A 23,694-nucleotide genomic window follows, 5' to 3' on the forward strand; every position below is an offset into this window, starting at 1 on the left:
TTTCTCCCACATACTCTGAACCACCTTTTTCAAACAGATTTTCAGTTCATTTCTGTATCACTGTATCTGCAATTCTGGTTCTGGATTCTTAGATATTTAGGTTAGGTGAGAGTTTCAAACATATTTAAATTATTATCTCAGCAAAAAATCCAGGAGCTGATATTATTGTCTTTAATTGCCTCCAGGCATCCTTATCAGAAAGTTGCAGAAGGTTTATAATCAATGTAAGCCTGTCCTGAAACTTTCATCAAAACCTGGAAAGCTTTTTTTGCTTTTGCCTTCAGTAAAATGAAAGAAAAATGAAAATGATTCATTCATAAGATATGGTTAATGCTAGTTTACAACATTTTAATTATCATCAATTCACAGTAAATAAATGCTGAATGTTAATCTAACAAAATAAGGTATATTAAGGTGTTCCTCTTTCTCCAAAGAATGATTCCCCTATGTTAAATTTCATCATGGCTATGTGGAAAAAAGGGATAGACATATAACTAAGGTATTCAACTAAAGATATTTTTTAAAAAAACAAAAAACTTTTTAATACTTATCTTCTTTTACTGATTAGCTCTTTATTGTGCCTTAGCCCCATTTTAATTTAGCTGTGTATTGTTCGGAGATCTTTTTTTTCCCTATTTAATTGTTCGTTTTAATTGGAGGGCTTCTGCAGATACTGTCAACTGTTAACTTCCACCAAATAACTAACCACCAAACTCAGATTATTCAGCTGCCCTATCAGCCATATTTTAGCTATTTATTGTCAGGGAGACCTGTCACAAAACCTCCCTGCTTCTTAGCCTTCCACATTCATCTTTCTTGCTCTCTTCTTTCTTTGAGCAGCCAAAATGGAAGCTCATTTCCATGCATTAAGGTAAGATTTTGATTCTGATTTCAGGAATTGTTATTATTTTTTCATAGCATTGTAAGGCTGAAAGAATGGTTTTGAAATGTCCAAACTAGTACTATACAGAGGCTAGGTAGAGAGAGCACCTGAATTATAGCATCAGTCTGTTTTTCTGCTTTGTCTTCTTGTTTTCCTTTCAAAGAACCTGTTGTAGAAATTACTGTAACAGGATTACATTGCTTTGGGTTGGATCCAATGGAAGGAAACGTTGAATTAGAAATAGAAGGGAAAGTTTGGATAACATCCTGAGTGCTAAAAGAGTGCTGGCACAATACAAGTGACAGAAGTGATGTTCTAAGAGGGCAATCTTAATTAACAGTAGAGATGGGCGGGTTTCAGCTATGAGCCTTCCTTCACTTTGTTTTTCCATGCTTAATTGGTTGTGGAATATCAACACTATTCATCTCTATTTAATATTTTATTGCAAAGAAATGCAATGCAATAACTGCATCAAGAGAAATCTCATGGCAGCAGCATTGTCATCAGCCATTTAGTCATGTCCAACCCTCAGCCACTCTATGGGTCAACACTCTCCATGCCTCTCTGTCTCACATTGCCTCCCTCAGATCCACCATGGTCATTCCCAGTGTCATCCTTCATAGTGTCCAGCCAATGGCTACTAGGGTGGCCCCTTTTTCCCCCTCTGATCACTCCCAACCTGATTGACTTTTCAAGTGAGTCATCTTGCATGACATAACCAAAGTATGATAGTCTTTGTTTGGTGATCTTGGCTTTGAGTGATATCTCATGGCAGTATGTATTAAAATGTCTATATACAGTAGTTGTTCTGCCCCCAAAACGTCATTGAACAAAGAGATAAATATGAAAATGTATAGTTCTATACACTTGTTTATGCAACCTAAAAAATTACATCAACACTTATCCTTAAAGTATTCGGCATGCACCCTGAAAAAAGGTGAAATGTCATAGATGAAAATGGTCCACTTTTGTACAGTTGGTGAATCCATGCATGAAAGTGGAGACCTAAGTTTGACTGTAAGGATTAACATATATATCAGAAACCATGAACTGTTGTAGGAGCTGTAAAACAGGACTTCAAAACTTGGTGATTGTTGACTATTATGCTCCAGTGCAAGGTGACAATGAAACAACTAGGGATAAGATCTGGGAAAAAATGTATAACATTTTGAATAAAAAGCAGTCTGGGAGTAAATTACAGTATATTTGATCAGGTGAGATAAAGGGGAATAAGCACAGTAGAATTAAGTGGACAATTGGAGACCTCAGAATGAAAGAGAATAGATTGTCGATGACTATCTAGTTAAAAAAAATTGTTTTGAATACATATCTTAGGACAGATCTAAGGCATACACATAGTAAAGGAATTTGGGCTGTTTGTTGTGAAAGATTTAGAGAATTAGTAAAGAACAGAAAGAAGATGAGAGATTTCTGAATGTGGACAATCCATTTTTTAAATGATAAAAGTAGATCTTGGGAACGTGTACATTGTCAATTATTGATGGGCAGGCAGATTAAATATTGCTTTTCAGCAAGTCTGTGAGGAATGTATTGATCTAAGACACAGTATTGATTACACATCATTTGATTTAGAGAAAGGATATGGCAAAATGAGTAAGTTTTGAATTATGAAGTCCATTACACATATATGGAATTGAAGGTTGATTGCTCAATGCAATAAAGGAATGCTTAAGAAATGATTCAACACAGAGCAGAAAGTAGGATAAGGATACATTTGATACATTTATTGAAATTTCATGTAGAACTAAGGAGAAATTTCCTGACAGTTAGAACAATTAATCAGTGGGACAACTTGTCTTCAGAAATTGTGAATGCTCCAACATGTTTTTAAGAAGAGATTTGACAACCATTTATCTGAAATGGTATAGAGCTTCCTGCCTGAGCAGGGGGTTGGACTAGATGACCTCCAAGGTCCCTTCCAACTCTGTTATTCTGTTATTTATTTCTGTTATTCTGATAAATGCTTTATTGATTATTGAACGTTATCACTGCTTACAGTGATATTAGAGGTGTGGAATATGTGAATGAGCAGGCATTTTTGTATTTTGGTGATGCTATACTGTGAACATGAATGATTTCCACCAAATGATAGATTGCAGAATTCAGTGAGGTGCACATCCCTATAAAATCATTTAAATAAATAAAAAAGTATCCTTCACCACAAAAAACAGAGAAAGAAAGAAATATTCATATTTTTATATTGCCCTGTACATTTTGATCATTCAGAGTTCTACTGGATTTTACTAATTATTCTGTATTTATTTTGATAGAATTAAGAGTGATAGATTCTTGATATAACTTCAAAACAATTGATGTTTGAGTAAACTAGAGCAGTTTGAAATTTACTTGCCATTGTAATATATAAGTAATTTCAAAAGTTATTTTTACCAATATTTAGAACTTTTTACAGACCGTTTACTAAAAGAAGAATAAAAGTTTAAATGATTTCTGAATTTAATGATTGAAATAGATGAGAGTTAAGTAAAAGAGTTGATTTGGGGAAGAGTTAAGAGGGAGGGGAGACAATAGGTTTGTTAATAACTGTTGAAGAAAAGTTTAGAAGTGATTATATTTCATAACTTTATGAATTTTTCCATTTCTTTCATCTCTTCTCATTTCTTTCTTTTCTTTTTTTTTAGATTTGTCATTTACTTTATGTAAAATCCTCAATATACGTTAAAAAAGAAATAACACATTTGGCTAAAATTAACTGAAGGATTGTTTTAGAAATCTGAATGCGTTTTTGATCTGAAGTTTGTAATGTAAGAACACAAAATAAGTTAAACTGGAAAAATGGATTCTTATTAATACTTTCCAGTGCAAAAAGACCAACAAGTATTTCTAATAAATACATCTTTAACATTATGCTTAAATCAATAGTATTTTAGCTAAGAAAGGCATAACTGTCCAGTTAATAGATTTGAGATAACAGGCTAATATTTCATCAAGAAAAGCTAATAATTAGAAGCGTTCCTGATACACCTATCTTTTTGAATGAGCTATTTATCAGAATTTGAGAAAAGGAAAAAATAAACAAATAACCTATCAGGATCACAAGGAGCAAATGATAATATGGGAGTTAACTGAAATAAGAACGCAATAGCATTTATTTTGGTGATCCTTTTGGATTATAATTTTAGAGAGATAATTGAATATTTGTAAATATGACAAAACAATCTGATTCTCAAATGCTATCATATTCACTGCTTCCAGCCCAGAATAAATTTGAACATTCAAACTTCTATAATTCCTTGCCTTGGCTATGCTGGGTACCATTGATGGAAGCTGAAGTCCCAAATAAGAACAGTTTGACAGTGGAACTAATTGTGCAAAAATGGTAGGCTTCCAATGAATGTATCTTTGCAACAGCTAGACAGATCCTCTCCAGGAGAGCCTTAACTTAGTTTCCTGCATGAAACTGGAGGCTAGTCAATAGCCTTTCCAGGTACTGGTATATGATTGTAGGATTGCATCAGCTTACCCATCCCTGCTATAACCAGCAGTGTTGGCCTTGGAATATTTCCCCTCTTGGCAATCTTGTGCTTATGTAGCTTAATGGAGTGCACTCCTAGTTAAAAGTGCATAGGCTCGCTCTGTAAAGTAAAATCACCACCAAACCAGGTCTGTACTTTGCACTAAGGCATACATTTAATGTATGAACCCAGACATTGTGGATCATAATTTATTCTATATAATAGAAGCACAAAATGTGTAGCCAAGACATACACATTGAGGCCCCTTGTTTTTTATTAATTTCAGAAAGCCATCATCCAAGCTTAAAGAAACACAAAGATTATCGATATCTGATTATCAGCGCTCATTTCCTACCAACTCAAAGATAATTTCCCTGTGCAATCATTCTCTGATCTCGGTGCTGCGAGGTGAATATAAAATTAGTCTTGCACAAATGAAATGGAAATGGGGAACTGAGAAATATGCATTTAGCCCCCTTTCTGTCAAGTACTGAACAGAATTTCTTTTCTCTGCTATAACTTTTTATTAGCACAATGTGTCTCGTTCTCTTTAGAGTTTTTAAGAGCAGACTATCTAGAAGTCCAGCTGACCAAAGATATAGCAAGATCTCTGAATGCACTGTGCATAGTAGCACTGCTTTCATGTTGAATGGGAAAGCATAATAATTAAGCCGCTATACACAAAATTGCCACTTGCTGTACAGAAAGTGAGATTGCTACTCTGGTTGGGGACTAAGAACGCAATTAAGTCAGGACATGGATGAATAGTTTGTATTGCTGAAATTCAACAATACTCGTTAATGTCCTCTCTTTAATGATTATGGAGGAGTTGGTAGCTAGTATACCCAGGCTATCCAGCTATTTGCCCCTTTTCTGGTTTTATTACAGCAGGATCCCTACCCACTATTATTTAAGTGGTTAGAGCATTAGAGTCAACTATTTACAAAAATATACAGCATATACAGTAAAGCAGGGTTACTGGGGTTTCTAATTTCTCTCCCACCACCAGTAAATGTCTTTTTTTTAAGTGTTTGCGATGCCACTAGAAACTGTTTGTTCTTCATTAAGCCTATTACTAACACAACACTGGCCAACTCTACTTCACTGTCACTACTGAGTTAATAACACAACTATATTCTATGTAATGTCATAAGGGCTCTAGGAAATTGTGTGTGGGTTGAGAACAAGAGGGCGACTGACCGGCCAATTTAAATGATTCAGTCTAGGCTCCTGAATCCATTTTTTTAAAAGCCTGTGGCATGAACTATTGTTGCTCAAAAAGCAGCTCCCAGGAAGAATTCTAAGCGGCAATGAAATGAAAATGACACAGAGGAGGAAAGCACTGATTGCATGCTTTGGTGTGCAAAAAGCAAAAGAATGGGTTATTGTATGAAGCTATTGGCTCTTTCAGGATGCCTTTAAATAATATAATAGAGCTACAGGTTTCCAAACTGAATTCTTTTCCCTTATTGACCCTTGGATTGTCTCCCTAGGTGAAAGGGTGGGGATCAAAAAAATCATGGCATTTAATAGAAAGCGACATATACTGTATAAAGAATACATATGTAGTTAGTCCTTGAGTTTTGATCATAATTGAGCTTGGCAATTACGATTGTAAGTCATGATGGTCATAAAACGGGACATCGTGTGGCTGGATCTAATTTTATGGTGCAATTTTAAAATTATTATTATCATTAATAATAATAATAATAATAATAAGTTGGAAGGGGCCTTGGAGGTCATCTAGTCCAATCCCCTGCTCAGGCAGTAAACCCTATACCATTTCAGACAAGTGGCTGGCCAGTCTCTTCTTACAAACTTCAGTGTTGGAGCATTCACCACTTCTGGAGGCAGGTTGTTCCACTGGTTAATTGTTCTAACTGTCAGGAAGTTTCTCCTTAGTTCTAGGTTGCTTCTCTCCTTGACTAGTTTCCATCCATTGCTTCTTGTCCTGCTTTCAGGTGCTTTGGAGAATAGCTTGGCTCCCTCTTCTTTGTGGCAGCCCCTGAGATATTGGAACACTGCTATCATGTCACCCCTCACCCTTCTCTTCATTAAACTACACATACCCAATTCCAGCAACCGTTCCCTATATGTTTTAGCCTCCAGTCCCCCCAATCATCTTTGATGCTCTTCTCTGTACCCTTTCTAGAGTCTCAACAACTTTTTTACATCGTGGTGACCAAAACTGGATGCAGTATTCCAGGTGTGGCCTTACCAAGGCATTGTAAAGTGGTATTAGGACTTCACGTGATCTTGATTCTATCCCTCTGTTAATGCAGCCTAGCACTGTGTTGGCTTTTTTGGCAGCTGCAGCTGCCAAATGTTTTTTGTGGTGGTTGTTAAGTGGAGTATGTGCATGTGTGTGTATGTGTGCACACAATGTTGGAACTTCAAAAGTGGATCATAAATAGCTTTTCAAGAGTCCACCTTAACTTCGAACAGTCATTAAGCATATATTCCTGATTTGCTTTGATTGCCCTTTCAAAATGTAAAAATAAACTAAACTGCCTTGCTATGTGATTTTTCTCCTGTGCTTTTTCTTTTGACCAGCTTCTTTAAAATGAGTAAGGTCAGAGAGAGCAGATTCCCCGCTCCTAATCTGTTAGCAAAAATGATTTCCATTAACTGGAGCTTAGAGTTGGAGTTCCCCTTTTGAGGACAGTAAAAAGATTAGGTAGATCTTAGATATGCAGGTATGTTAGACTAGACTTCTCATTCTGTTTTCTGAGAATAATGGTAATAGCAATAATGCAATGGCCATTGTAGGGCAATGATCATCATAGATTATATGTTTGGCATTCTCTAACCACTCTTCCAGATGCCGTGGACAGTGCAGGTAGGGGGAAATGCTTTTCATATTTTGTTTTAAAAAAACTTGTCTGCATATTTCATATTTGAAGGCATTTGTCACATTTGTTTTTTTGAAAATGTTGCTATTCAGTTAATACAAAACATTTGTGGAGGTGGAAATCCTTCCAGGTCTGATATGCGCTGCCTAACAATATTGTCAGATAATAACAGTTATTTAAAAAAATTGTTAGGACTAAGAAGAGCTAACATCTTTTAAATGGTGGGGTGGGGGAGGGCAGAAACAGCTGTAGCACAAAGTTTCAAAAATTATTTCAGAAATGGCAACTGGCATATGTTGGATGTGCACTTGATCCAGGATTCTAAACTGAAATAGTAGAATTAAGGTTAGCACATAAAGTCAAATTGCTTGAAAACAAACTGTGGCTGACTTAACTTGGTTATAGGTTAGGATGCTCTGCAAAAGAATCTATACAGTATATTTCTGGGCAACCTGTTTCATCAGTTGCTTCTAAAACAAAGACACCCCCCCCCCAAAAGGCACTGTGAGTCTTGATAAAAGCATATATTTAACTTTGGCTCTAAAAATAAGGGCCATATTTTAGAAGCAGGCTTTTTCAAACCTGTCCCCATCTGCAGAAGTATTAGGGGGGGGGTTGGGCGGGGGGGGGAAGCCCAATGTGGAGGATATTGTGTGGCTCCTGCCTGTTTTTATTTCATCCAGAGAAGAGCCATTTACAAAGGCTACAGTAGTCTTTTTTTTCCACTAGAGTTCTCCTTAGCCAGAAGGCCTTTCTTGCTCTGATAACACTTGGGGAAATTTTCTCATTTCCTTGCCACAACTAAATGGCCCATAAACAAAGTAATTTGCCAAACACTTTCTGCACCTGTGTTCTTTTTATAGAATCTAGTTGGATCAAAGCTTCTGCCAACCTGGAAGCTGGATAGAAGGTTAATCCTTTCTAAGAAAAAAGAGGCACGGAAGATTAAAGCTTACTTTGTGACATCCAAATATTTTTGGGAGTGAAGAGCTACAGCTTAGTAATGCTCTGAATGCAAAAGTTTCCAGGTCAAATCTGATATTTTTGGTGCATAGACCAGAAAAGCATAAGAAAAACATTGGGTCAGATTAAACACCTGCCTTATCAGTGGTCTATTCAGGAAATTCAGACTTCTATTCAAAATCTCTATAACTTTTTGTAATATTTAGAGATAGCTGACTTCTAATATTTAACCTTCCTGGTTAGTCTTTTGTGTTCTACTTAGGTGGGGGGGTGAGAGGGAGCTTGACAACTGTTAATGAAGAAAGATATTCTTTGGACGAATGAGGCCACTGGCTTGCAAAGCTTCAGTTTTGCCTAGTAATGTGGCTATTTGTCAAATAAAAAGGGATGTAATAATACAACCCACAGGAGCCTTTCTATGGTTTCTGGCACTCAAGAATTGCAGCACCCAGAATAGAAACAGCAGTAGCAATTTTGCTATTTCTTCACAAGCGGTGAGAGGTGTCTTGATTAATTTACAGTTGCCTACACGTATGTCACACTTATTGAAAGAAAGAAATTGATGTACTAAGGTGGTATTTTGGACAGAACACGTAGAACAAGGTGATAGTTTCTTTCAGGTGCATTGTTCCAGCCTAGGCATTGCTGTCATAGGTTGATCTTTAGAAATCTGAACTATTGAACTTTTTTTTTAGTACAGTCCATTACAGGTAAACAATTAAATTCTTGAGCCTTCAACTATGGATGAAGATAACAATGACAGTGAGTTTCAGGGAAAAATGTGAATACAGGCAGCACTCTAAATCACATCAAATTATTTTTCTTAATCTTACATATTGGGATTGGCAGCAGTTATAAGGAGAGATCTGTCCTATTGTTTCTTATTGAAACAGTTGAACTTGCAGAAGGTTGTGTCCTTTGTACCTGGGTTCTTCTTAATTTGGAAGAGGAGCTTGTGTTAACCTTCTGGATAGGAGCCTATGTCCAAAAGGGCACATGCAAAAAAAAAAATACTTGTATCATCAATAAATGAGAAATGTTCTATCAGCTATTCTTTTATTTTATAGTGAGCATAGTGTGGGCTAGGGATAATCAATGGAGTTTAATAGCTCTATTGATCTCCAGAACTGGAGTGATTAGTAGTAAAACATTTTTCTGGATCTCATTCTCAGTGACTTGGAGTTAACAAGATTCAGAGGTAGAAGAAGTGCAGAAGAAACTGTGGGAGTGCAGTGTTCCTGGATTATATATCTTGTCCAGGATGAAGGATTCTGTCCCAGTTCCTGACTGAATATCTTTGCTTTTCTTATATTAATTGGAAAGGTGGATTATGAAAGTCAGAAATGAGTAAGTCATATAGAAAAACGAAAACCTGTCACTCCCAAACCTACAAGTATGAAGGAGCAGGTCCCAGGAAACTCTACAAATGTTCGAGTCCCACCAGGCTCAAGGTTGACTCAGCCTTCCATCCTTCCGAGGTAGGTAAAATGAGGACCCAGATTGTTGGGGGCAATAAGCTGACTTTGTAATAATGCCACTTGGGGGGGCAAAAGCCCTAATAAGCAGGCATATACATAGAATGAAGGCTATTGCTAAGCACATTGATTTGTGCTTTAGATTGTAAGCCGCCCTGAGTCTTCGGAGAAGGGCGGGATGTAAATGGGATTTTAAAAAAAACTTTGCTTATTCGTTGTTATCTTGATGGAATCTGAGTTGTGAACAACTGATAAAGATCCCCCTTTTATGGGACAAAGATCCCTTATGTGACAAAATGAGAAGACAATCCTGGGATAACCTGAGAGAACTTCTCATAGTGCAGGCATGTCAAACTTGTGACATCACGTGAAATCACATGATGTATTGCAACTTTTTTCCCATTGCCGGCAATGGGGCGGGTGCGGTTTTAGTATGATGCATCCGGCCTGTGGGCCAGCAGTTTGACATGCCTGTCATAGTGTAATCATGTCTTAATCCGCATTTTAATCATACACTATCATTTTGAAAGACTGAAACCTAAAATCTTGTGCACCACGAAGCCTGACATTTCTGCTTTGCTATGCCATTCTAAGTGGATTGATAATGACTACACAGTAATTCAATCTATGTTTTTTGTTCTTTGAATCTTTTTTTGATTCTCCGTTTGGTTCAGAGTAGCATTTTTGCTTTGTATTCCATGAATATGTGAACAATAGACAGCAAAACCCAAGGGATCGGCTTTTCATTATGCATTCTCCTTAATCTTCTGCTAAATTTGATCAGATTAATTCAACACATCTCAGCACATTTGGCAAGCTAATTTTTAGATGGCAGAAAGGCCCCAACATCTGGCTCATGGATACAGGTTTCCTAACCAAGTGTTTGTTTTTAAAATCTCCATTATCCTTCAGCACTGGTTTTTGCATCTAAAACAGACATGAACAAAGTCAAGGGTGATTTAATTATTATACAGGTAGTTATCCTAAGAAAGGGCAGAAACACAAAAAAGAAAGTAAATTCATTATACTATAAGTTTCATATAAATTAATATTTCATACAGTAGGTCCCAATTAGCTCCTAAAATATTTGCTGTTGTAAATTAACAGTGTTCATTGCTGCTTTGTAAGTATATTTAACTAAAGAGCTAGTAGGGTTTTTTTTAATAAAAGAAGTCTCTGCAAAGCAAAACCTGGGGGTGGGGGGAAACCCTTCGTCTTTCACTGCACTGGCAGATACTTTACTCTGTCTTGAAAATGGTCTCTAGCACAGATAAAAGCAGTCCTGCTCCATAACAGCAGCAGGTCATTAGTTGTTCTAAATCCATTTCTGTGTTCCTGTGCAGATCATAGAAATAAATACCCCTTTCTTTTGATTGCCAATGAATTGTTGTTTAATTTTTTTGACCCTCCTGATTTTTCTAATCTAACTCTTTTATTCACCCAGCTTTGTTACATTTTTAGAAGTGCTTTTATTTCTGTGATGGATGGTATGCGATGTCTATCTTCATTATTAAGCACCCTGAATGAAAAACCAAGGACACAGCTATTGCTGTTGTTGCCATAGGCAATCAAGATTGCTAAATATTCCATAGAACCGTTATTGCCTACAGAACTGTATTTTTGTTATGTTTCAGTATACTGTAGCAGCCAAAGACAGCTATGTGGAAATGGAGTTGGGAACATCCCGTTGTCTTCCTTTATGTAACTATGAGCAGGAGTATCATCCAGTCAGTTGGTCATATTTTCGTAAACCAGTTATTACTCTCTTTCTCTGAGGAAGAAACAGAGGCTTAGGTTGAGTGGAAAAGTCAGGATCATCAGTATCAAACCTATACACTCAAGCTGCCCGCACATGCTCTGGCTTTCTTCTCTGTAGCTGTAGTGGCTTGACTGAACTTACAGAGTAAAACGTTGAGAGGTTTCCTACTTCCTGTCCCAGAAACCTTCTCATTCTATGCACCATCTAGCCATACTTCCTACTTTGATCCAGCAGAATCACATCCTTTTGACAACTCTCTTTTCCAAGCAAATGTTTATACAAGCTGCAACCATTCTGTAAAATGGCTGGATCCTTGATATAGCTAGATTTAATTACAAGCCGAGTCTAGAGCAAGGGTGTCAAACTGTCAGCTGCGGGCTGGTTGCATCATGCAGAGGCCGTGCCCACCCCAGCTCTGGCAATGCAAAAAAAGTTGTGCTACATCGTGACATGTCACATGACACGAGTTTGACATCTGTGGTCTAGAGGAACGTGCAGAACCAAGTGAAAAGAAGGGAATATTTACTGTTGAGAAAGTCAACCCTTGAACTTATATTCAGATGCTTTGCTGAGTCCTGAATTTTAAGTAAAATAAAAAGGCCATTTAAAAGACTGATTAAACTAATCAGATAATGATATAACTATGTTGCCACAAAACCCGGAGGGGAAAACACTGCAAAGCGCTGATTTGATGTGTGACTTCTAATAGAGGAATGTATAATGAATTATTTCTGGTAAAGGAGAATACTATTACAGAAAAATATTCATTATTATGCCCTAGGAAGACTGTAGCGGAAATTTGTAAACTGTGGTCTGATATTTACCCAGAACTCAACAACAGTAGAATCAAACAGGTTTGTGCAAAAATAAGTGGTGGCTTATTGAAAGATATTTTACTGAATACCACAGTCAACACATCCAAACATAAAGCATGGTTTACAAACTTCAGGTCTCTTTCTGAAGAGGAGATTTGATATATTTTAGCTTAAAGTTTAAATTAGAACTTCACAAAAGCTTGGAGATATACTGGGAACTGCAAAGAAATCCTTGGTGCTATATCCAGTTCTGTGTGATATAATTTTCCTAGACCATACACCTTATGCTGAATATAAAGGGTGGTGAAGTGTTTCAGGCATCTTTCTATATGAACTTTTGCAAGTAAGTCAGTCAAATAAGTAGCCTTCAGCTGAGGAATAACTGCTACATGTAAACCCACGCTAAGCTCTACTACGGAGGAAAAAAAGAACAAAATATAATTGATATTCTTCAAAGTGACATTTCAATAAGCGTCGTTCTCAAATAAATCACTGCACAATAATTTTCAAGAATGGCCTGCCTGTATTTCTTTATCACATCACTTGCTGAAAAATTATATTTCAAAATGTGTTATGAATTTCAATGAATGAAAAATGCAGCCTAGATTTATAAAGGAAGGTCTAAGCCTTTATATCAAGGTTTAGCCTTGATATAAAAACGGAGAAAGCTAATATCTTCTCAGTGCTATCTAGTCTTGTTAGCTTCCAGGTGATACATTACCAGGGCCTATAGGACTATCAACTTCCTTTTATCACCTTTTATCACCATTTTAGCTATTATCACCTTTTCCTAATAGCGTGTGGTCTTGTTATTATAGATGGCTGTTAAAGAAAATAAAGCAGGTTGGAAAATGTCTTTAGGTTCCAGATCCTGTTACTGGTACCTCTAAAGTCGAGCCATCTGCTCTAAGTTAAAAGAAACCAGGCTTCTCAGTATTTCATGACCTTATCTGCAGTGCGGTTTCATTTCAGTTCAGGGAAAAAAGCTTGCCAAGATAACACAAGCACTAAAGGCTGTAAAAATATGAGAAACAGTCAAAATATCAAAAAATGAGGATAAATTGCTTAGAAGAATTTTGCTCTGTATTTTCTAAAAACTGTAGTGAATTCTTCTTCTTCTTCTCTTCTTCTTCTTCTTCTTCTTCTTCTTCTTCTTCTTCTTCTTCTTCTTCTTCTTCTTCTCCTCCTCCTCCTCCTCCTCCTCCTTCTTCCTTCTTCTTCTTCTTCTTCTTCTTCTTCTTCTTCTTCTTCTTCTTCTTCTTCTTCTTCTTCTTCTTCCTCCTCCTCCTCCTCCTCCTCCTCCTCCTCCTCTACCTCCCTCTTTCCCATTCCTTTTTCCTCTTTCCTTTTCTTTCCTCTTCTTTCTTCTTTCCTCCTCCCCCCCTCCCATGTCCCTCCTCTCTTCTTCTACATTTAATGCTCAATCTTACACAGGTAATATCTACATAGTCACGATACATTGTTTTGTTTCTTCACATCTGAGAATGTGTACCAGTTTGTTCAAGTTAGGGCAAAAATAATTTCCCACAATTCCTAATCATAGGCATGCTCTCAGAACTTACAGGATGTGTAGTCCCAAATATCTGGACCAATTGGCCTGGGCCAAGTTAGTGCTTCAACGTACAATAGTCTGTGAATTAACATGCTTTTTATAAGTTGTCTGAAAATATTACTGAAACTCTATTTACAGTATATATACTTTATCCCATTCTTCTTCCAGGGAACTCAAGGCTGCTGCTTCCCCCCCACCCCACGTCATCACATCCCTGCAGGACAAGGTTAGGATGAAAAGGCTCACCTTCTGACATTTAATGGGCCACCTGAGAGATAGCGACTTACTTGGTCATTTCTCTCCAATGCATCCAGCAGCTAAAAAGTTAAGTCTAGATGAAGAGGTGAGGAATCAGTCTACACAGCTTTCAAATGTGGGAGTTTCCATGTGTCATTGCAGAGGGCACAGGATGACTTGCCTGATTTTGCCTTTTCCTATCTTTCTTGCAGAAATGCCGATACTTAGCAGCGGTCTCACATCTGACTACTGATCTGCTCCAAATAGCAAACATGCATGGCATTTTGGCCCCGTAAAGCAAACTAATATACCGGTGTGTGGTGTAGTTGGTTCACATGGTGTAGCAAGATGGAGGGTTTGTTGTCACTGTGTGTTGGGGGGTGGGAGTACAAAGGGAGGGTCAGCTAATCACAATGTACACATAGTTGTACTTTGACAATAAAGGTTCATTTCATTTCATGTTTCCCTGAAAGTAAGACCCTATCTTACTTTCTTTTGGGCTCTGAAGTAAATACCAAGTTTTACTTTCGGGGAGGGCTTACTTTTTGCCAGTACCAGCACAAGTAGGCCGTGAGTGCGCGGGGGTGGGTGGGACTTGTGCATGGGGTGGAGAAGCAACTCGGCAGCGAGAGCATGGTGGCGGACCAGTTGCTTCCCTCCGCCTGCCAGACACCTGCCGAAACTGTGCAGGGTAAGGTTGCCACCCCTGCCCAGATGCCCTCACCTCCCCCAGCCTTTCAGCTGCATTGCATTTCTCCGTTTGCTTCTCAGCCTTCACTGCATGTTTGTGGGACTACCGCTAAAAAAAAAAAATCAGACTTTCTAACTTCTCACGAGGTCTCAAGAAGTTAGAAAGTGTGTTTGAACTTTTTTTTTTACTGGGGCGGGGGCAGGCGCAGCAACCTTACGCTGTGCAGTGGCGGGAGGGTGGGGTGCATACCCTCCCCGTGCCAGGCCAGCCCCTGCAGCCCCAGGGCAGCCGTGGTCAGCAGCGGCGGGTAGGGTGCTGAGGTGGGGGCCGCCAGGCCAACCAAAGCAGCAGGTGGAACACTGGAGGCTCAGGGAGGGAGGGTAGTGAAGTGGGCGGGCGGGACACATGCCTTTCCTGTGCCATGCCAGTCCCTGCAGCCCTGGCGCGGCCATGCTGGGTGGCGGCGGGAAGGGCGCCAAGGTGGGACCTGCCAGGCCAACCAAAGTGGCAGATGGAGTGCCGGAAGCTTGGGGTGGGCCATTGGCTTTTTCTGTTTTTTGGGGGGGTGGTGGTGGTGGTGGTTAAATTGTGTTCTTGTGGCTATCACTTTGACTTGTTGAAACCCTGAAGATGCCCCAAGCAACTGAAAGTATTTTAGAGAAGAGTTTGCATCATGTTTGGAAAGAAGAATTTCAACTCCATGTTAGCTTTGCTACCTTTTATCACATGTCCTTTGAAAGATTGTTTCAAGTTCCTTTAAATGACATAATTTTCAGCCTGAAATAATACTTGAAGTACAGAATATTTTTTTAAAAAATGTATTTGCTGAGGTAAGTGGTTTAGTTGCATAAGCACTTGGGGACGGGTTTATACTTCTCTCTCCAGCTGACAGTCAAACACGTTTTCCAGAACAATAACCCAAGTTAGTTGAATGACCACATAGTGCAGATACATATACATACATACACACACACACATACACACAAACACACACACAAGCAGAACGATTGTGCTTCAAGAAATGGCACGGTTGGGTTCCCTTGTGACCAGAAATATCATTGCATAAGCACTTGGGGACGGGTTTATACTTCTCTCTCCAGCTGACAGTCAAACACGTTTTCCAGAACAATAACCCAAGTTAGTTGAATGACCACATAGTGCAGATACATATACATACATACACACACACACATACACACAAACACACACACAAGCAGAACGATTGTGCTTCAAGGAATGGCACGGTTGGGTTCCCTTGTGACCAGAAACATCATACATCAAATTGCAAGAATAGGGAGGGAAGAAGAGAGAATGAATTTGTAGTAATTTTTTTAGGTGCTGCTGTTTTAACCCCAAGAAAAACTGTAACACCTTGCCACAGTAAATTTATGGCAATGTAATTCATCCAAGCACAAAACTTTCAAATCACAGCTTCTTCATTAAAACTGTTGTCTTGGCATTGATAAAAATACTTGTGTGGAACATTGATTAATCATATGTTGAATGTACTTGTTTTCTTTCTTTTGGAGTAAAGTTTACTTCCATATATTATTTTAAATATTGTTTAAGCTTTTTCTGAATTTAGATAGCACATAGAAATGCACAGAAATGACGGTAATATGTATGCGTGCTTAAGAGAGGAGCAGGACACTTGTGGCTTTAAATATTTTTTGAACTAGTGCATCTGTAAGATCGAGAATGCCCTGGACACGATATCCTCTAAGGCCACCTCCACACCAGTACTGCCTTCTGATTAGTTACAAATGGAAAATATGCAGCAATGGCAAAACTAACAGTATATATATATAAAAGAAGTTTAAGCAAATTCAAGCAAGAAAGTTTTCCAGATATATTACATATTATGTGGCAAAGCAAATACAAACATTTAGAACAAGGGGTTGGACTAGAGCAAGGGGCTGGACTAGAAGACCTCCAAGGTCCCTTTCAATTCTGTTATTCTGTTGCTCCTAGTGAATAGTATCATTTATCAGTTCATAAAGAAAATTTTAGGACATTGCATGCAGTAATCATAGCATCAGTGCTGACATCCCACTTTTTAACTACAACTAAAGAAATTTTAGCTCACTTAAAATCAAGATCAATTTTACTACTAAGCAGCATGCATAGTTGCCTTGCCAAAAAAATGCATTTGCTGTATAGACATTAGTACATTTTATATCAATCTATTCAACCAGAAAGATACTTTAAAACGAATTACTTACTAATACATACTAACTACGTATTATGTTAGATCTTTTTTTTTCTCCTGGACAGAACATCAACAAAGTGTACGGTGTTATTCAAGGGGATATAACAAATAGGTTCAGCTGAAATTTATCTGTAGGGTGCAAGATTGTGGATTACAGCCAACATTCCACTTAGATAAATCTACTTGTATGAAAGCACAATTAAATTATAAATTAATTCCTAACCATATCATTCAAAGATATTTATTGTTGATGTTTTAGTTTTATTAAAATTAAAAACCTCCTCTCAACAAGTGTTTTGGAAAAGTAATGACTCAAAGCATCTATTCAAACACATTAAAAACTCTATGTCTGAACTGATTTGTAAGCATTCCTAGTCAGCAATTAGCTAACCTAACACAATGGATTAGATAGCAAGAATGAGAAAAATTCTGCCACACATGCTTTGATTTCATTCAAAATAAAGTTGAAAATTCATTATATCTAATCTTGGAAAAGATACATCTTAGGAAATTAACATTTCAATTCATGACTTGGAACCACAGCTTATAAAATGTCTTTTATTAAATGAAAAGAATCTGTTTTGTAGATCAAATATGAAATAGAATGTACAAAAAACTTTACATCTCTTCTTTCAAAGAAATAAAATACTATCTAGAATTAGCTTGCAGCCATTCCCTTCAAATACAGCAGAAAATAAAAGATTTTTTAAATGGCAGTACAGTATTACACAGTATAGCCTGTGTTTAAACTGCAATTATAGAGGTTAAAATTTAAATGGAATCTTAAAAGAATACAACTAATCCATAAAGTAACAAAACATGAAAGTCAATTATTACATTTCTCTTAGAAGCAAGCGGTGGGTACATGAAGTGCAGAATTCATAAAGCTTGCATATAGCCTTCTCAGTTCCTATACAAATATAAAATGTTCCTTTTTTTAAAAAAAACTTTTTTATTCCATAACATTTCACAATGAAGGAAATCATCTCATTTATCCATTTAGCTCCGTCATGCAATATGTTCCTTAGCAATATGTTCCTTAGATTTTTTCTTTTGAAGCTTGGTTCCCAAAGCCATCGTGACAATTAAAAAAAAAACCTTTCAGTTCAAAATTTTGCACCGTTGTATAAGGAGGTTTTACAGAACTTGTCTTTGGCATATCACACTGAATCCCTCTTTAATACTTTTCCTTTTTAAAAAAGTATATATTCTTTTAGTAAGCATCTTAAAAACATCTATTTCAGACCTCGCAAAATAATGCATTACACCTCCTATGCGATTTGCAAAATATACACCTTTTTTTGGAGGTGATGGGAAATACCTGCCCATTCAAATCTTGAGTGGTTGCAAAAAAGCTCAAACAACAAGCTCACTCCTGCAGAAGTTCAGTTACATAAAATCATTCAGTTCGGCTTCCAGTGCTGCTGCCATTTCATCTGCCTCTGAGCTGCTACCCTCCTCATCTTCATTGCTTGATCCTTTACTTGATTCACTGGCAACATCGTCGTCAGCTAGCTTTCGCTTGTGACCCCTGCAGGTATGGACACAGACAATAATTATGATTAAAACCCAACTATAATCTGTAAGAATTTTGATCAACCGAGCCAAAGTCCAGTGCTATCAGAGATTCCACGTTACTGCAGGAATAGGCCTTTGTATGCTGAATACAATATCTTCCCCTGAAATCTCAAACAAGTAGTAGGTAAAATGATAATAGCCATTGTAGGTTTGTGCCTGCCTTGCTTGGGAAGATTAAAGTGCCTAGAAGAGAAAGTGAGAGCTCAGTTGCTTTCAGGAATGCACTCAATCTCTCCCTTTTGCACAAGGAAACTCCCAACTTCAGAAATGCTGTAGGATAGGTTTGAAGTAAGATGAACCGAAAAATGTTTAAAAATGTTCAATAGAAACCAATGCCTTTTAATTATGAAAGTGTGTGTACCTTGAAACCTGAATGGCACTTTGAAAATCCATTAGTGAAATAACAACCCCAGAATATTTATTTTATTCATTATATAACTGCTCATTTCCATCACAGAATGACTCTATGAGCAAGTATCTGTATTTGTTTCCGATTCGCTCAATGTTTTGTTGATTGTACCCTACAGTTTTTCAAACTGTTCTACAGAACATTTGGGTTTTCTGAGAACCTGGCAGGGTTTTCTGAGAAACTAAGAGCCCCCCCGCCCCCTGCCAAAGAAAGAAAAACAAAAGTTCAGCTGAATGCGCCAATTTTTTAATCACAAGAGCTTTGCTTCTTTCTCAGGGTTCCGAGAATTAAAAACAGACAAGCAAATAAACAAACCACTTCTATGGCATGAAAATTCTTGCTATATGCTATTTATGCTCATTTTAAAATCAGAATTTCTTTTTTAAACAAATATAAAAGCTAATCTATGCTTTAACATCAATCACTTGACATTGACTTCAATATTATACAGTACTGCTTCTGATGAATTGTCTCCAAAACATTATTTATATTTTAAGACAAGGTCAACAGCGTTGTTAGAATGTGTAAGAAAGTAAAAGTGCACTAAGATTTCCTGAATACTTGGATCCCTGCTTTGGAACACCCACCTCCTTCTCCTACTTCCCCAAGATTCACCTGAAAATACTTTAATAAGAAAATATAATAATAATAATAATAATAATAATAATAATAATAATAATAATAATAATAATAATAATAATAATAATAATAATAATAATAATTTAATTTCTATACCGCCCTTCTCCCGAAGGACTCAGGGCGGTGTACAGGGCAATATAGCTTGGGTAAGGACAGTAATTTTAGATGGCTCAGGTGTGCATACCAGACAAAAATCCTTATTAATCTTCTCCTCAAGGAGAACAATTAGAATTTGACATATTATCACAATGCATTTCACCTGTAATACTTCTGCTAAAAATTCAGAGACAAGATCAGAAACAGGCACTATGATACTTATGCTTACTGTACTAAGAGATTTTCCATTATGTTTTTTAACGAAAACACCTGACTAAATTGTATTATCTATATGAATATGTGTAATCTGTATCAAAGCACATACATTATATTTCTATGTATTTGCAAATACATGTATGTAGATTAGTTGTTAAGATGCTTGGTTGAAAGCACAGGCTCAAGTCCCTAGTCAACTACCGAGATGTATTTGAAGCCATGGCCCAATTCATCACAAAAAATTTATTGCTGTCAGGATAAAACAATTCCCATGTATTTCACCTTGAACTCTAAAAAGGTGGCATATGAATGCAACAATAAAAAAGTAAGATTATGTATCCTAATTGCAATTACTGTATAATATAGATTTAGATGTCTTTCATTTGTGTCTTTTAGACTTTGTATATTTTTATCTTTTTAAGATTGTAAGCCACCTAGAGTTACCCTGGGGTAAGATGCATGGCCAATAAATTTTACAAATGTGAAAAAGCATTTTTGATTTTTTTTAACATTTAGTGACTACAAATGAGACAAGCAGCTGTGTTTGGATTACAATTACAATTCAGTTATATTGAATTACAATAAATTAGAGCATTGGTGACAAAGGGATTACAAAAGAGAATGCGGGGACACAATGAGGAATACGCATTAAAAGGAATGTGGTGGTGCTTATTCTCCTGTAATCCTTCCTTTCCATTCTCTCCACTCTGCAAGATGGGAAAAACAATGTTAGGCACAGAACAAAGAATACTGATTGTAACGGTGATCACATGATTTTGGGACACTGCAAACATCATTAAATGTGGGTATCTATGTGCCGTCATAACTTTGAATAGTTGCTAAATGATGCACTATTTACATTTTGTGGTCCACTCTGATTTGAATAAAAAATATGAATTTTGTTTGTAGAAAAATTAAGTATAAACTTAATGTTAATTAAGTACAAACTTCTACATTTTTCACTACTCTCAATACTCCACCTTAGAATCTGGTGTACCAAATCAGGTGCAAATGGTTACTTCATTTGAAAGGCTTTAGAAGGAACCTGTCCGATTGAAATCTTGAACATTTAGTTTGATTTGCTCTTGTTGTGGAAGTGCTTTGTACCACTATTCTCAGATCAAGAGTTCTTTGAGGCTTTCAGAAAGAAGTTTATAGATGTCTATGAGTTTGGGAAGGGATTCAAAAAGATTGTATATCAATCATTCCACTGTACAGAAGATCATGAGACTACCATTAGAAAGAAGCTGCATAAAATAGATTTACATGAGAGATGTGCCGGGGAAATTCTTGGCTGCCTGGAAAATTTTCCCTTTAAACCAGAGCAAGATTAAAGTTTGCTTAAGAACACCCAGCCAAAGACCAGAATTTCTGGAATTATGTGCTCTGGACAGATGAGGCATTATTTGGCCACAGTACCAGTTTTGTTTGGTGAAAACCAAAGACAGCATTTCACCAGGACAAACTACACTATCTGTAAAGCACAGAGGTGAAAATGTTATAGTTTAGGGCTGCTTTGCTGCATCAGGGCCTTGGTCTTGGCCATCACAGAATCCACAATGAATTCTTCCTGGTACCATAGGGTGCTTCAGGATAATATGAGACCAACTGTCATGAGATTGAGGCTCAGCCAGAAGTGAATCTTATACGTAACAATGAGATTGTTCTTGCCAAAGGGGCAATACCAGGTGAAACAAGGGTGAACTTCAATTTTCCAGAGAAGGAAATGGAATATATATTAAGGTTTAGTTAAATAAATGAATACAAGTTCATTTTTTAATAGCTTTTTGTTGAATTACATCACCTTTATGTTAATATACTGTTTGAATGAAGATAAACTATTGATTTGCCCACGTTTAAAAAAAGTACATAGGGTGTACATTTTCACATATTTGTATTCCATTTATTTTTAAAGGAAGAATAAATTCAGCATAAAGAGCCGTTGTCAATGCTGCAAACATTGACATGTTTTTGTACTGACAATGTAAGAGGTGGCCTTTTGCTTTAACTGTTTGGCTTTGAATCACTAAGGCACGGGAGGAATTCAACCCGGACGTTTTGAGAAACGCACTTCAGAAGGGAAGTGAAACTTCGTGTGTTAAACTAATTGGTGCATGTGATTCACGACGTGTAATTAAGGGAGGGACATTCTGTAGGATATGATGTGTCAAGGGGAGGAGAGTTCAGATTCTGGCATCCATCCATGAGTGCCGATGCTCCATTCTCATTATTACAGACTTTTTTAGAATAAAAAATCATGCAGTGTTCTTTGATGTGTCTCATTAATCGGACAGTTTTAGTCACAGCAAAGAAAAACAAAGAAAATGGCAGAGCCATGGGAATAATATACATTGCTACTGAGCTCATATATAACATGACAGTAAAAATACCTTGACATGGCAGTTAAAGGAAGTTCTCCTGTATATATGTTACAGTCATAATCCAAAGTGCTCAGTCAGATGACTTTTTAAGCCAGCAGTTCCAAAAATCCTTGAAAATAGCCAGATTTTTAATGCCACACTTTTAAGTAAAGAAAAGCCTTTTTGAAATATACCTTTTGGAAATTAATTATTTTCAAAATTCACTTATCCATCTCAACTGATTTAAATTTGATTTTTAATTACTGTGAATTAGCTGTTAATCTAAATATAAATTAAAAAACTGATTCTGATCTGGTTTCCTAAATAACAATAAGAGCTCTAGCACTGCTGACTTCTGAGAATATTTAAGGTTTTCTGCAGGCTCCTCATAATATCACATTTTCTGTCAACATCCCAGGATTATCTTAATACATGCCTACTGGCACCTTCTATCACTTTATAGTTTCTGGAAATATAATTAATCCAAATAACAGCTGTGCCAATTAGATAGTCCACTGGAGTGAAACACAAGCTGGCAGTTGATAGAAATTTTTTCCCTTGAATATACTTTAGAAAATTTGCATTGTGCTTTTCATATAATACAAACAGCTCCTGAAAAAAAAAATCTTCATCTATCTTTATGGAACTCCTATAATTGCTTTCAATGGAGTATTCTCTGAAAGTGAATATAAAATTAGTTTTTGTACTTGGCAAATTTGTATCTACTCCTGCTATCCGGCTTTGCCTGGTACTAGCTAATGATAATTCATTGGTCTCTCTCTACTTCTAAACAAGCTGTCCTGTTTGCCTCTGATGAACAGAGTTTGATACCTCTTCAAGGCCAGGCTTTGCAGGAAACAGTGGCAACTTAACTAGACATTGATCATGAAAGAGCTGGTGGTGACCACTTTTTCTAAAGACACAGCTGGAAATAATGAACTGCTAGAATCCATTTCTTTATTGATACAAAACTGGAGGTGATTGAGATTGCTGGATCAAAACCTAATAAATGCCTGAACAAACAATTTTGTCCAGTTAATAGGAGATAGGTAGGCACCCAATACAGAATTCCTGCCATAAGACTAATAATAGAAAGGATGTTTATAAACATTATAAAAAGATGAGTCATTGGGATGTATCACCAGAATAATTGTCTAGAATGTATGAAGGCACTTCAAATTTATGTTGGAAATGTGAGCAAAAAAAGGATATTTTATTATGCTTTACATGGATTATGTAAACAAGCAAGAAAATTTTAAATTAACATACAAACACTGATTCAGAGAATTTAAGATTAATATACAATTGAGACCAGAGGTGTTGTTTTTTTGCAATTGATAGTTACAGTTGAGAAAAAAATAATGAACCTTGTTATTGTATCAAACTGCAGTGAGATTATCATATGCACTAGGAAGATAAGATTCAGCGCTAGCCTCAATGAAGGAATATTTGGTGAAGATATGTAA

At 36.8% G+C, this 23,694-nt stretch overlaps 1 protein-coding gene across 3 annotated transcripts in view; it reads right to left on the reverse strand.

The window, feature by feature from the left end:
* Positions 1-17,468: 17,468 nt before the first annotated feature.
* CTDP1 (CTD phosphatase subunit 1) overlaps positions 17,469-23,694 on the reverse strand; it is a 40,016-nt gene continuing 33,790 nt past the window's right edge. For 2 of the 3 annotated variants that reach the window (XM_081325978.1, XM_081325979.1), the window contains exon 13: positions 17,469-18,461. In XM_081325978.1, the coding sequence (XP_081182104.1) occupies positions 18,320-18,461 (142 nt within the window). In that variant the 3' untranslated portion in view covers positions 17,469-18,319. The other variant, XM_081325980.1, reaches the window with a different exon arrangement.

This window comes from Vipera berus, assembly GCF_964194415.1.
Source record: "Vipera berus genome assembly, chromosome: 3".
Lineage (NCBI taxonomy): Eukaryota > Metazoa > Chordata > Lepidosauria > Squamata > Viperidae > Vipera > Vipera berus.